Source organism: Pleurodeles waltl, chromosome 3_2 (genome assembly GCF_031143425.1).
Source record: "Pleurodeles waltl isolate 20211129_DDA chromosome 3_2, aPleWal1.hap1.20221129, whole genome shotgun sequence".
NCBI classification, from domain to species: Eukaryota; Metazoa; Chordata; class Amphibia; order Caudata; family Salamandridae; genus Pleurodeles; species Pleurodeles waltl.
In genome coordinates this window covers 84,035,762-84,049,498 of record NC_090441.1, presented here as the reverse complement: position 1 = coordinate 84,049,498, position 13,737 = coordinate 84,035,762, and the positions used below count along the sequence as shown (strand labels likewise).

The 13,737-nt window shown below is 45.0% G+C and overlaps 1 protein-coding gene across 6 annotated transcripts in view; it reads right to left on the bottom strand.

Moving 5' to 3' along the window:
• Positions 1–13,737, bottom strand: part of MTMR4 (myotubularin related protein 4) — a 570,772-nt gene that overhangs the window by 185,090 nt on the left and 371,945 nt on the right. For all 6 annotated transcript variants that reach the window (XM_069226856.1, XM_069226854.1, XM_069226857.1 and 3 more), the window contains 2 exons: positions 7,171–7,282; positions 6,158–6,353 (listed from right to left, as the gene is read on the bottom strand). In XM_069226856.1, the coding sequence (XP_069082957.1) occupies positions 6,158–6,353; positions 7,171–7,282 (308 nt within the window). The remainder of the gene's footprint in view (positions 1–6,157; positions 6,354–7,170; positions 7,283–13,737) is intronic.

Sequence of the window (13,737 nt, the reverse complement as noted above, 5' to 3'; positions counted from 1 at the left end):
GAACGGGTGGTGTCCTTGGTGGTATAATTCTTTTGAGGCCTTCCATAAACGCTTTAATGACAGGTATCCTAAATAGTGAAGTTGAATGGGTAATCTGCAGGTATGCAGATATTGCTGCTAGGTGTATCTTAATGGAAGAGAAGGCCAGGTTCGATTTTTGTAAGTGTAGTAAGTAACCCACCACATCTTTTGGAGATGCGTGTAACGGTTGAATTTGATTATGATGGCAGTAGCAAACAAATCTTTTCCATTTGCTTGCGTAGCAGTGTCTAGTGGATGGTCTTCTGGCTTGCTTTATGACTTCCATACATTCTTGTGTGAGGTTTAAGTGTCCGAATTCTAGGATTTCAGGAGCCAGATTGCTAGATTCAGCGATGCTGGGTTTGGATGCCTGATCTGTTGTTTGTGTTGAGTTAACAGATCTGGCCTGTTGGGCAACTTGACGTGGGGTACTACTGATAGGTCTAGCAGTGTTGTGTACCATGGTTGCCTTGCCCACGTTGGTGCTATCAGTATGAGTTTGAGTTTGTTTTGACTCAATTTGTTTACTAGATATGGAAGGAGAGGGAGAGGGGGAAAAGCGTACGCAAATATCCCTGACCAGTTCATCCATAGGGCATTGCCTTGAGACTGCCTGTGTGGGTATCTGGATGCGAAGTTTTGGCATTTCGCGTTCTCCTTTGTTGCAAATAAGTCTATTTGAGGTGTTCCCCAACGTTTGAAGTAAGTGTTTAGAATTTGGGGGTGAATTTCCCATTCGTGGACCTGTTGGTGATCTCGAGAGAGATTGTCTGCAAGTTGATTCTGGATCCCTGGAATAAACTGTGCTATTAGGCGAATGTGGTTGTGAATTGCCCATTGCCATATTTTTTGTGCCAGCAGGCACAGCTGTGTCGAGTGTGTCCCCCCCTGTTTGTTTAGATAAGACATTGTTGTCATGTTGTCTGTTTTGACGAGAATGTATTTGTGAGTTATGATTGGTTGAAATGCTTTTAATGCTTGGAAAACTGCTAGTAGTTCGAGGTGATTTATATGCAGCTTTCTTTGATGTACGTCCCATTGTCCTTGTATGCTGTGGTGATTGAGGTGTGCTCCCCACCCTGTCATGGAAGCATCTGTTGTTATCACGTATTGTGGCACTGGGTCTTGGAAAGGCCGCCCTTTGTTTAAATTTATGTTGTTCCACCATAGAAGCGAGAGGTATGTTAGGCGGTCTATCAACACCAGATCTAGAAGCTGACCCTGTGCTTGAGACCATTGTGATGCTAGGCACTGTTGTAAGGGCCGCATGTGCAACCGTGCGTGTGGGACAATGGCTATGCATGAGGACATCATGCCTAGTAGTTGTAATATCATCTTCGCCTGTATTTTTTGTGTTGGATACATGCGTTGTATAATCTTTTGGAAATTTGGAACCCTTTGTGGACTTGGAGTGGCTATTCCCTTTGTTGTATCTATTGTGGCTCCTAGGTATTGTTGTACCTTGCACGGCAGAATGTGTGATTTTGCATAGTTGATGGTGAAACCGAGTTTGTAGAGGGTTTGTATGACCTGATCTGTGTGGTGTGAGCACCTTGTCAGTGAGTCGGTCTTGATTAGCCAGTCGTCTAGATACGGGAATACGTGTATTTGCTGCCTTCTGATGTGTGCAGCCACTACTGCTAGGCACTTTGTGAAGACTCTTGGTGCAGTTGTTAAACCGAAGGGCAATACTTTGAATTGGTAATGTATTCCTTTGAATACGAACCTTAGGTATTTCCTGTGCGACGGATGTATTGGTATGTGGAAATACGCGTCTTTGAGATCTAAGGTTGTCATGTAGTCCTGTTGCTTTAGCAATGGTAACACTTCTTGTAGCGTGACCATGTGAAAGTGTTCTGATTTGATGTAGGTGTTTAGTGTTCTGAGGTCTAGGATTGGTCTCAGTGTTTTGTCCTTTTTTGGTATTAGGAAGTACAGTGAATAAACTCCTGTGTTTATTTGTGTCTTTGGTACTAGTTCTATTGCGTTCTTTTGCAATAATGCTTGAACTTCTATTTCCAGAAGGTCTGAATGTTGTTTTGATAAATTCTGTGCTTTTGGTGGTATGTTTGGAGGGATTTGTAGAAATTCTATGCAATAACCATGTTGGATAATTGCTAAGACCCAAGCGTCTGTAGTTATTTCTTCCCATGCTTGGTAATACTGACCTATTCTTCCCCCCACTGGTGTTGTGTGGAGGGGATGAGTGACATGTGAGTCACTGTTTGGTTGTAGGGGTTTTGGGGCTTTGAAATTTTCCCCTATTCCTAGGGAATTGTCCTCTGTATTGGCCCCGAAAGCCTCCCCTTTGGTACTGTCCCTGGTAGCTGGACGGTGTTGCCTGTGAGGTGCTGGCTTGTGTGGCCTGACCCCGAAACCCCCCTCTAAAGGTTGTTTTGCGGAAGGTGCTGTAAGTGCCTCTGCTCTGCGGGGAGTAGAGTGCGCCCATGGCTTTAGCAGTGTCAGTGTCCTTTTTGAGTTTCTCAATTGCCGTGTCCACTTCTGGTCCGAACAGTTGTTTCTCATTGAATGGCATATTGAGCACTGCCTGCTGTATCTCTGGTTTAAAACCAGACGTTCGTAGCCATGCGTGCCTTCTTATAGTCACAGATGTGTTAATTGTTCTTGCAGCTGTGTCCGCTGCATCCATAGAGGAGCGTATCTGATTATTAGATATGTTCTGTCCTTCCTCAACCACTTGTTTCGCCCTTTTTTGTAGCTCTTTGGGTAGATGCTCAATGAGGTGTTGCATCTCGTCCCAATGGGCTCTGTCATAGCGCGCAAGTAGTGCTTGAGAGTTAGCGATGCGCCACTGGTTTGCAGCTTGTACTGCGACTCTCTTTCCGGCTGCATCGAACTTGCGGCTCTCTTTATCTGGGAGTGGTGCATCCCCAGATGTGTGGGAGTTGGCTCTCTTGCGAGCTGCTCCTACTACGACGGAATCTGGTGGCAGCTGTGAGGTGATGAAAACAGGGTCTGTGGGAGGTGCTTTATATTTCTTATCCACTCTTGGTGTTATTGCTCTACTCTTGACCGGCTCCTTGAAGATTTCCTTTGCGTGCCGAAGCATTCCTGGGAGCATAGGCAGGCTTTGGTAGGAGCTATGGGTGGAGGAGAGGGTGTTGAATAAGAAATCATCCTCGACTGGTTCCGAGTGTAGGGACACGTTGTGGAACTCTGCTGCTCTAGCCACCACTTGTGAGTATGCTGTGCTATCTTCCGGTGGTGAGGGCTTTGTAGGCTACGCCTCTGGACTGTTGTCCGACACTGGGGCGTCGTATAAGTCCCAAGCGTCTTGGTCCTGGTCACCTTGGCTCATGGTGGTGTGAGCCGGGGAATGTGATGGAGTTTGTGCCGGTGAAACGTTAGTTACAGGTGGAGGAGAGGGTGGCGGAGTTACCCTTTTCACCATTTTTGTTTGTGGTGCTTGGTCTGACTGAAACTCCAGTCTCCTTTTTCTCCTAATAGGGGGAAGGGTGCTTATTTTCCCCGTTCCTTCCTGTATAAAAATACGTTTCTGAGTGTGGTCCACTTCGGTGGATTGCAACTCTTCCTCAAATCTATGCTTTCGCAGCTGAGAGGACAGTGATTGCTCCTCTGAATAGGAACCGGTAGTTGGGTCGGTTGCGGGTCGTTTTGGCACCGAAACCCTGTCTGTACTCTTTTTCGGCTCCGAGGTGACCTTCTTCTTTTTCGGAGTCGAACCCTCTCGGCGTCGATCTTCCTCGGTGCCGCGGTCTCTGCGTCGAGCAGTTTCGGCTCCGCTATCTCGGCGTCGACGTTTTTCAGCAGCACTTTCTCGGTCCCGAGAAGGCTGCGTGCCGGTGTCTCGACCGGAGTCGGACGATCTCGGCACCATTTCGGCCTTTTTCGGTGCCTATGGTCGGTCACCGAATTTATGGGTCGAGCCATGGCCTGGTGGCAGTGGCGTCCCCTGGGCCTTGTCACTTTTCTTGTGTGCTGGCTTCAACGTCATACTCACAGTTTTTTGTTCGTCTAATTCCTCGGAGTCCGAGTCATGGATCGAGAAGGTTCCTTCTTCCTCTTGTTCCTCGAACTCTCGGTGAGCTGTCGGCGTGGACGCCATCTGCAGTCTTCTGGCTCGACGGTCACGGAGTGTTTTTCGGGACCGGAACGCACGACAGGCCTCGCAAGTCTCTTCACTGTGCTCAGGCGACAGGCACAGGTTACAGACCAAATGTTGGTCTGTATACGGGTATTTGTTGTGGCATTTAGGACAGAAACGGAACGGGGTCTGTTCCATCAGCGTTGTTTCACACGCGGTCGGGCCGACCAGGCCCCGACGGGGGATCGAAAACTACCCCGAAGGGTACCGGAGCTCTTCACTCTTCGATTCGGTGTTGATTCTAACTAAGCCGATCCCGAACGCAACAATACCGACGTAATTTTCCGATATTCAGCTAACTTTCCGTTCCGAAACCCGGAGCGAAAGGAACACGTCCGAACCCGATGGCGGAAAGAAAACAATCGAAGATGGAGTCGACGCCCATGCGCAATAGAGACAAAGAGGAGGAGTCCCTCGGTCCCGTGACTCGATAGACTTCTTCGAAGAAAAACAACTTGTAACACTCCGACCCAACACCAGCTGGCGGCCTATGCACAACATGTGTATCTACAGCGACAGATGCCATCGAACCTTTAGTTTCAGAGTCATCAGGGGATAAAGAAATAGGACTCTTCTCTCATTGAACCTCCACTGTACTGGTGCCCCAGTCTTGCTGGTGTAAAATCTATGATGTTCTCAACTACAGCAGAAGAGGACTCAGTAAAATCCAGGCACTGCATTTTTGCTTAGTACACCCACCTACTATTGGGTTGCGCTGCCAGCCCTTTTGGACTAGAAAATATTACACACCAGGCAAGCCTTTTCATTGTGGTCCTTGGGTAGAAAGTTTCAGACGCTGCAGTGGTCCAACTGTGGAAAATTGCTTCTGGAATCTTTTATGGAGTCTGTCTTGGTGCATCATGGGTTTCACAAGACGTACCACAAGTCATTTTGAAATCAAACAAAAAAAATTTTCCTTGAAGAAAAAAAGAATTACGTTATGATCACAGCACTAGATGGGCTCAGCATGTGATCTACAGGTACACATGCTACAAATATGAACCTCAATCTTTTACAAAAATAGAAGTCAAGCACCTACTCAAAGCAACATTTGACCAAAAAACAAATTCCTCCCATTGTAAATACCAAACACAGATCTAAGAATTACTGTGCCTAAGGAAGCTGGATAGATTCACTGATCTCTTCACAATTAACATCAAATTGCTTAGATCCATAATCTGTACAAACTTTTCTGTCAATGCACACTGCCTAGAAATACCCAACAGAAGAATACTAGATCTGAATGCAGAAGAGAGTAAATTCTCTATTAAACCGGACTTCAGAATGACCGTTCACGTCCTAGTCCTTTTCACCAGGATGAGATAATGACCTTTCTGATCAAATCAATTAAATCTTGCCACAACACAAACTAGGCCTGAGAAAATATGATCACATCACTAATATTGTGAACAACATTAATCAGCTGCATGTCAAATCTCAAACCTTAAAAACCTAATGCATTAATTACAAAGCAAATGCACCAGTATATCTGACCAAAAAAAACACCCACTTGCGATAGGGAATGGATCACAAGGAGACAAAATATCACAAGGATCAAAACCAAGAAATGTGAGAAATTGGTGAGTTGTCCATCTTGATTTCACTCCAACAGTTCTCGGCCAGTCAACAATTTTCCACCCAGCCCCACATCTACCTGAACACAGCTTCAAATCATTCCTATTCCTGGTGTAGATCTTATGTTATCCTATCTGCCACGATCAGTGTACTCCTTGAATTTCCAGTTGGATTTAAAGTACACAATACCACTACCAAAGGACAGTTCCATTTTACATTCAGTTACATTACTGGACAGACCCTTACAAAAGAGAGCAAACCCTTTAGATGAACACTGGTGAAACCCTATTTGTTTATAGGGAGCAGGAGATGAGGCTCCCCTGGTGGACCTTTGCCTTATTTATAACAGCTAGGTGGATGGTTTCTTCCTTTCCTGAAGGGAGATAGAGAATAACAGAGCCAATATAAAAGCAATGGCGAGCATAGGCACCGTACCTCCAGAGTTCGATAATAGGGATCCACAAGAAGCTTTGCCAGAGAGACAATCTGAGGTGTTCTGTCCCACCCATCGGAGCAGTGAACCAAAACAGGACGTCCTTCACGATCCACAGCATTAGACACCAGAGCTGCTGCTTTTAACATGATGGAGAGATGTTGCAACCACTTTGTACTTTCCAGTGCTGAAAGCCAACTAAGGAAAGCAAAGGAAAGATAGAATGAGCATGAGAAAAATGAGCATCATAGTAGGCAGTCTTTAAATAAACATGTACAAATAGTTGGAGCTCTGCTCAAGAGAACAAGGATACAGGGCAAAAAAGGATGCATACCGGGACAGGAATTTGTAAATAAAAATGTGTTACAGGCGAAGTGGCACAGGCAACTGAGCAAACGCCACAATGAGGCAAACATGTTTGAGAGAATTAATGCAGTCTGGCAGAAGCACATGTGAGGTGGGAGGTACTAAGTAAATTGATGCAAATGGAACATGGTCATTGAAGAGGGATGTAGAAAGAAACAAGGTGCTTTGAAGGAGTGTGAAGTCTGAGACGAGTGCTACTGAGGAACTAGACCAAGATGTTTTGAGATTGAGAATGTAGGCGTCAATGCCACTTCTGAGGAAGAAAGAAGACAAACTACTTTAACATTGCAAGCAAAACATCTCCAAGCAAGACGCCCACCACAGAAGTGTCAAAATGTGGAGCGTAAAAAGAGGGCCAGGATGAGGAAGGCTGGACTGTAGGGGGGCAGGATAGGGGGGAAAAAAGGGAAACAGAAGCAAAGAAAGAAACGCAGATGAGAAGCTCAAGGACGCAGATTGTTGGGAAAGCTAACAGCCAACCTGCTGTCCACAACTACATTTCTAATAATGATACTGATGAACAGCTGAAGTGGCAGAGAAATACAAAAAATTGTGTCATACTTTTAGACTGACAAAAGTTAGAGAAACAATGTCTGGGAAAGATTGTGAATACAGCAGGCAATGTTTAAATCAGGGATGTAACACTTACTTTCCAGGATCAGGCATCTGGTTGCAGACAGCGCGAAGGTATTGAAAGCTGTTTCTGATGGAGTGTATGTTCGCCATTCCCATGAAAACCACTTCACAGTTTGGATAGTATTCTGAAGAAAATCATAATAGTAAAAGTTCAGACATTACAAGTTCTTTGTGGATTAGTTTTTTTAAGGTTCTTGCTTTTTATATACTGTGTGATTGCCTCACAATTACTTTAAAAAAAAAAAAAACATCCTCAAAACCTCACAAGCATAATTAACAATGCACAGCTTTTTATCTTAGTCTGTGACAATCATTTGTTGCTGGAGGTTTCCATTTTCTTTGGTGGGGGTGTAGAAGGTTCAAGGGCAGAATCTTGTCATTTACACCCTAAGACCTCAAATACTGCTGCAACCTATTTGGAAGCTAAGCTGCCACTCCAAACTGTTTGTATCGCCCCAACAGAAAGGTGTTACAATTCAAAAATCATGGTTGTCTAAGGACAGTATTATCTGGAAGGGTGCTTCTTTACTTGACACTATTTGATATCTAGCAAGACTGGAGTCACTGATGGAGGGAGAGGACTAGAGGGACACTCAGAGCCAGTATGAAACCTGGAGAACAGAGGCTGAAGCCTTGAAAAGACAGTTGTGAGTTGCGTGAAAAATGAACAAAACAAATCTGGCCAGTGCTGAGGCTGGTGCCAATGGAGGCTGGCATTAACAGAAACCTTATCCCACATATTTTTCTCTGATTTGGTTCAGTACAACTCGAAACCTTGAAATGTTGGTTCGGCCCCTCACTGGAGGCCAAGTTACTTATCAGGGAAAGAAGGGTGCCCACCGGGGCTTTAGATGTTACTTGTTTGGGTGAGAGCGAAAGATTATAGTTTATTGTACATATATTAAAATCCATTACAATTTAAAACCAAAAACAATCAAATGGGACAGTACACAAATTGAAAACCCCCAAGCTGTCAATAAAACACGATGTTAAAATCAAACATTAAATTCATGATAAAATAATTAATTAGCATGTATTGACAAGAATGTAAGAACATTCCCATATTAACTGGGGAGCCGACTGGAAGGGTATGACATTGCACATAATTGTAATTAAATTTACATCTAAACCTCCCTGCAGGCCAGACACTCACCTAATAAATATTGAGCATGAAACCAACGATTGTCAGGGCCCTTAAAGTGTTTACGTACATTGGTGGTTCGACCCTAAGATGACAGCCAACAAACATCAAAAACCATAGTGTAAGGTTAAAACTCAATGGCTGTACCAAGTAATTTAGAACCCAACGAAGCAAAAGCGGAAGATGGTTGTCACACACCATTAATCACTGCCCGCAGTGTGCCTGATAAACATGACCTGGGCAGCCTTCATGAATTTAATCGACAAAACGTTCAACGTGGTGTTCACAGGATCCAAAGACCTAACAGCATGCCAGCAGGAGCGGACCCCCAATTCGTTCTACTTATTGCGCAGCAGCAGCAGCTACGCTCCTTAAGGAAGGATGGACACAGGCAGGCCACGTGTTCAAAGGATTCTTCCCAGCTGCCACAACCCCTACACAAGACATCCTCCTCTGGGATTGATGGTCTTGTGGGCAAATGCTTAAAAAAATGCCCAACTGCCCATCCTTGAAGCCATGAATTTCACTTTCAAACAAATACCATAAGAGCAGGAAAGGTAGTCAGCTGGGGTACCTGGACAAAATGAATTAATGACTGTCCAGGCATGCTTACGTTTGGCAAGGAGAGCTCGATCGGAATGGTAGGACCAAAGCTGAATACTCTCTTTGATACCCATTTTAAAAAAAAGGGTTGAGGAGGATTGGTGGTCTAGAGATCCTCAGCTCTCAGTAACTGTTTATAAACGGTCAGAAAGTGGTAGTGGGAGCCTTCCGCTACAGTGGCACTAATTTCAAGCCACAGAACTGACTTCAAGGTACCTGCCTTGGCCCGGCGTAATTGTGACTAAGTTTAAAAAAAGCACCTACTACCCGCCGATCTAAAAGCCCAAATTCCAACCCCACCAGAGTAGGGGATTGCGACTGCGGTAGAAGTAAATCTTAATAATCAACCTGTTTAACAAACATGAACCTCTGCTCCACATGACTTCCTGATCATAAGACAGTGAGGGAGTAATCTTTGCTCTCATGACTTCTATTAGTGGTAGCAGGTTGGGCACCTCAAGAGTGTTAAGTAGTTTAGCAAAGGACACCTGCAGAGCCACAGCTTTAACTTCAATCTCCTTCTTCTGCCTGACAAACCTATCCTTGTGTCAAGGTGCACCCCTAAATATTTAGAAGTCTGATCTTAAACAAGTTTACACCTCTTATAGTACCCGCTGATTCCCAGATGCCTTTTCCTGCCAATGGAGACAACTTTTGTTTTAAGCAGGTTTACTTCTAAATGGTTCGCAGCTGTGTTAAGAAACAAGTTGGTTGAGCAACCATTGAAGGTCAACCCTGGTGTGGCTGAACCAATCATGCCAGATTGTCAGCATAGAGCAAATGGCTAAACTGAAGTCTACCAATCTTAGGTGGGTGAGAGTTAATGGCATCAACAGCAGGTGACAGGTCTGCGATAAACAGATTAAAAAGCAAGGGGGCTAGCACACAACCCTGCTTCACACTGCAAAAGGTGGTTATTTTCCTGGAAAGGGAACAACCATCTCCTAGCTTAATACGGACCCAAGTGTCTGTATGTAATTCTATAACGGGAGGGTTGGATGGGGGGGCGGGAAACTACAGGCTGAGAATTAACCAAAGCTGCTATGGAAGGATGAGCCACCCCGACCCCCCACCCCACCCAGCTGATTTCCATCAGACACACTTACTGAGAAGTGTCTGACCAAAAAGGCGGTCCAATCACCTTCCAAAATATTAACATTGCCGAGCCCCCTCTAGTTCTTTGTTAGATTACTGATAAGAAGCCAAAGGTTTCTTGAGTTCAAGTCCTTGTTGGCACTTAAAAGTTTTACCCAAAGCAAAGCGTCTCCGATTTTCTTCATGAACAGCTTTCCTATAACCGTTATGCAGTTCCTTAAACTAAATGAGTAGTGCCCTAGAGTCAGGACTCTAATTGCCCTAGCAGCTTTGTTGCAAGCTTTCTTTAAATTCTGGGTTTCCCTTGGATGTGAAGTAGGATTTTGTACAGGTTAATAAACCTTGCGCATAAGAAAGAGAAATTTGTCCCATAACTTAATTGGGGACACAGCCTGTCACGTCTGACTTAAAAAAGTTAACGCAATCAGCCATTGCTGAACTGCTAGAAGAGCTCCATTTTATATGTTTTAAGGACTTAGAGTATACACCACCTTCCACAGCCCAAGCCTCAATATGACGGTGAAAACTAGACTTTATACTCACAAGTTTGAGGGCAATGATCGCTCTCACACCGGGTAGAAAGGGGAAAAATTCCATGTTACAAATAGTATAATCCAAGTAGTATCAAGTTCGCCAATCAGATCTGGCGCAACACGGAGGGGTGTCTTGTTGCAGACAGCATTCAAAACTTTGAAGCCCATACTGTTTAAGTGCATTACCACATACCTACTCGGGGAGCTTTAAGGACAATCCCTGTGTCTCAGCTGTTCAGGGACTAACTGGTAATTACAAAGATCGGGGCCTTCAAGGGCTTCAGAGGTATCCTGGAACAAATTTGTGTTAAAATCCAAGCTACCAAATAGTCCATAACATAAGGATGTTCCCCAGTTAAGTCCCCCCAGATCTGCATAAGCGATAACTTCCCTCTTTTTTTCTTTGTACCTGGAGCAATATAAACATTTATCACAATTAGGCTTTGCTGCGCACTTCAATTATTAATCATAATCCCCCGGACCCAATTTTCTTCCCAAACCAGTGTCATAATACAACCTTTTAATCTGACAGCAACACAGATGGATAGCACCCTCCCCAGCACGGCTGCTTTTTCTCGATCTTTGGGTGGATTTCCAGAATTCTAGAAACCCATGACATTGGGCAACTGACCTCAGCCCATGTTTCCTGCAGAGTAATTATTTCATAACAATTTTAAAAAAAAACACAGTCGCCGATTCGAAGTTATGAGCAAACCCATTGATATTCCAAGAACATAGAGACAAACGTTCAGATTTTGACACAGAGGATATCTCCCACACGGGTCATTCAGGTCACCCATGCAGAAGAGAAGAAGACAGCCAGGCCCAGTTGGCCCTCAGCTAGTTGCAAACACTAGTTGTTCTTGTGCTGTCAAGGGTAATGGTGCAAACCTGAGCACCTTTCAGGATTAAGAATGGCTTCAACACAGGGGGAGCCTTTGGACTGAAAGGTTCAGACAATAGCACAAGATAACCAGGATTTTTATGGGGATTAATCATGATGCCCCAGGAATTAAATATATATTTTCTAGCAAGGACAGACTGCGCTAAGGTGACAGAAGCCAGGGATACCAAGGTGGTTTCCCCGGTCTGCCAACCCATTTAGGGAAGAAATTTAATACAGACGATATAACCAGATCCTATGTCACTTAACTCAGAGATGGTTTTAAACAGGTCCATCGGGCTAAGGGAGCCCACAGGAATCTCAGGCCCAGTCACCAAGAAGTCAGTAGAGGAGTTTTGATGACATGGTATTAACAAAAGGGGCTGGCTTCCTTGACTCATAGGGGGCATCCCAAGGAAAGTGGAGGCTCTCTGACCCATGACATCACAGCTAGTTATTTTATGGGCCACCAAAGGGTTTGATGAGACAAGCTCCCCCCTCACACCCCCACCCCAGGATTGTAACAGTAGGAGCAAGAAGGCTGTTAGCTTTGCCATGCTCGACAGAGCCCAAAAATTCTTTAGGGGGAGTTCCATCTCCTTTGGTGGCGGCGCTGGCTGGTGAATCGTACACAGGCTCACTAGGCGGCAAGAAACCACCCTGTATGTCCATGGAAGAACTAGTAAGCGAGGTCATATTGATCACCTCCTGCGACTGCCTCGTGTCATGATGGACCAAATACTGACCTTTGTTTGCAGTCCCAGAAGGGAGTGGGCTCCGCTTTTTATTCCGTTGTTTACAACGTTTTTTTTTCCCCCTCTTACTTAATGAGTGCTGAGCTCCAAGGTCAACCCCTGGAGGAGATGGTTTTCAAATGTCAGCTTTTAGCACAGAATTGAAATGGGAAGGGGGAACTGGATCTGTGGATTTGGCTCCAGGTAAACGGATCTTCTGATGAAGTGGACTGGTCAAAGAGCCTTGCTCAGGGACTCCAGTGGCAACAAGACGGCTTGGGTTAATAACTGATGAACTCTTTGCCAGGAAAAAATAGTCATCCAATGTTTTCGATTTTATTTTTTTCCGTGGCAAGTCTGAATAGGGTCTCAAATTCAATGGAGGAACCAGGGCCACAGAGCAAGATGAAAACCTCTTGATTTTGGCTATGACTAAGCTTAAAAAGGTTGGGAGAGATGACAAATTTTCAATGGTCGGAGAGCAACAACAGGCTGCTTGAACTAAGTTGGAGCTTGCTTGTGCTCCGATGATTAGCTGATTTACATTTTCTAATTTGTGGTCAATCCCCGCAACATAGGTGGCTAATATGTTCAACAGGTCAAGTTGCACATCAAGCTTGTTAGAGTGATAATTCAAGGCCAGAACGGTAGATTGCAAAGTTTGAAGAAGCCGAGACCACACAGGGCCACTGGTAGCAGCCATAGAATTGAGCACGGAATTAGACTGAATGTCCACACCTACCATGGCTTCAGTTTGGAGGCAAGATAAATCCAGGAGTGACTGGTCATTAAGTTCCCTTTAATTAAACTAAATTTGAGAGCTACCATTATAGGCCCCACTAGGAGATCTTGTGGGAAGCATAGGAAGAATACTGCCAGTTGGGCTGCAGGTCCATTGTGCAGCCGGGGGCTGATCAAGTAAGCCATACTATGATCTTGCTGGCAATCTTGGCTAATCGAGGCCTGCACATTCTGCAAAAGGGTGCTGGAGAAGCACCCCAGTCCGTGGCATCAAAAGAATGGTCACTTGGAATAACTCCTGAAGCGAGCTCGAGCTTCGGAGAGACAACAACCGAGTGGACCACCTGTGATGTCAATTAACTTGGATTATCTTTGAGGCTGACTAACTGATGGAAAATTCCCCTGCCTCTGGGAGGCTTGCTGAGCCACAGTGGTCCACAAAAGTGACTGGTGAAACAAGCAGATATACTAGTGCAAGTGCTTCCAAGGATCTGGAAGCTTTTGGTGACACCTCCATAGCACAAACATCGGAAATTTGTTCAGGCCCGTCACGGGCTGAGTGGCTCTGTTGTTCACCTATATTGCAACTAGGGTTTTCTTCATGAAATAAGCCAAGAGGGGGACTCACAGAACTTCAGTGAACTTGAGCCAAATTAACAACAGGGTAGCAGGTATTCAAAACTGTGGTATTGAATAGTTCAGCGTCTTGTAAAGCAGTCAGGGGACACTGCCACATTAGGACTGAAGGAGGAAGGATGGAACCCTCTCACCATGGGCTGACGACGGCTGGGTTGTGACATTGCACACTGGATCACCTCGACTACACTTCTTGCATTTTTGGGAGATGACA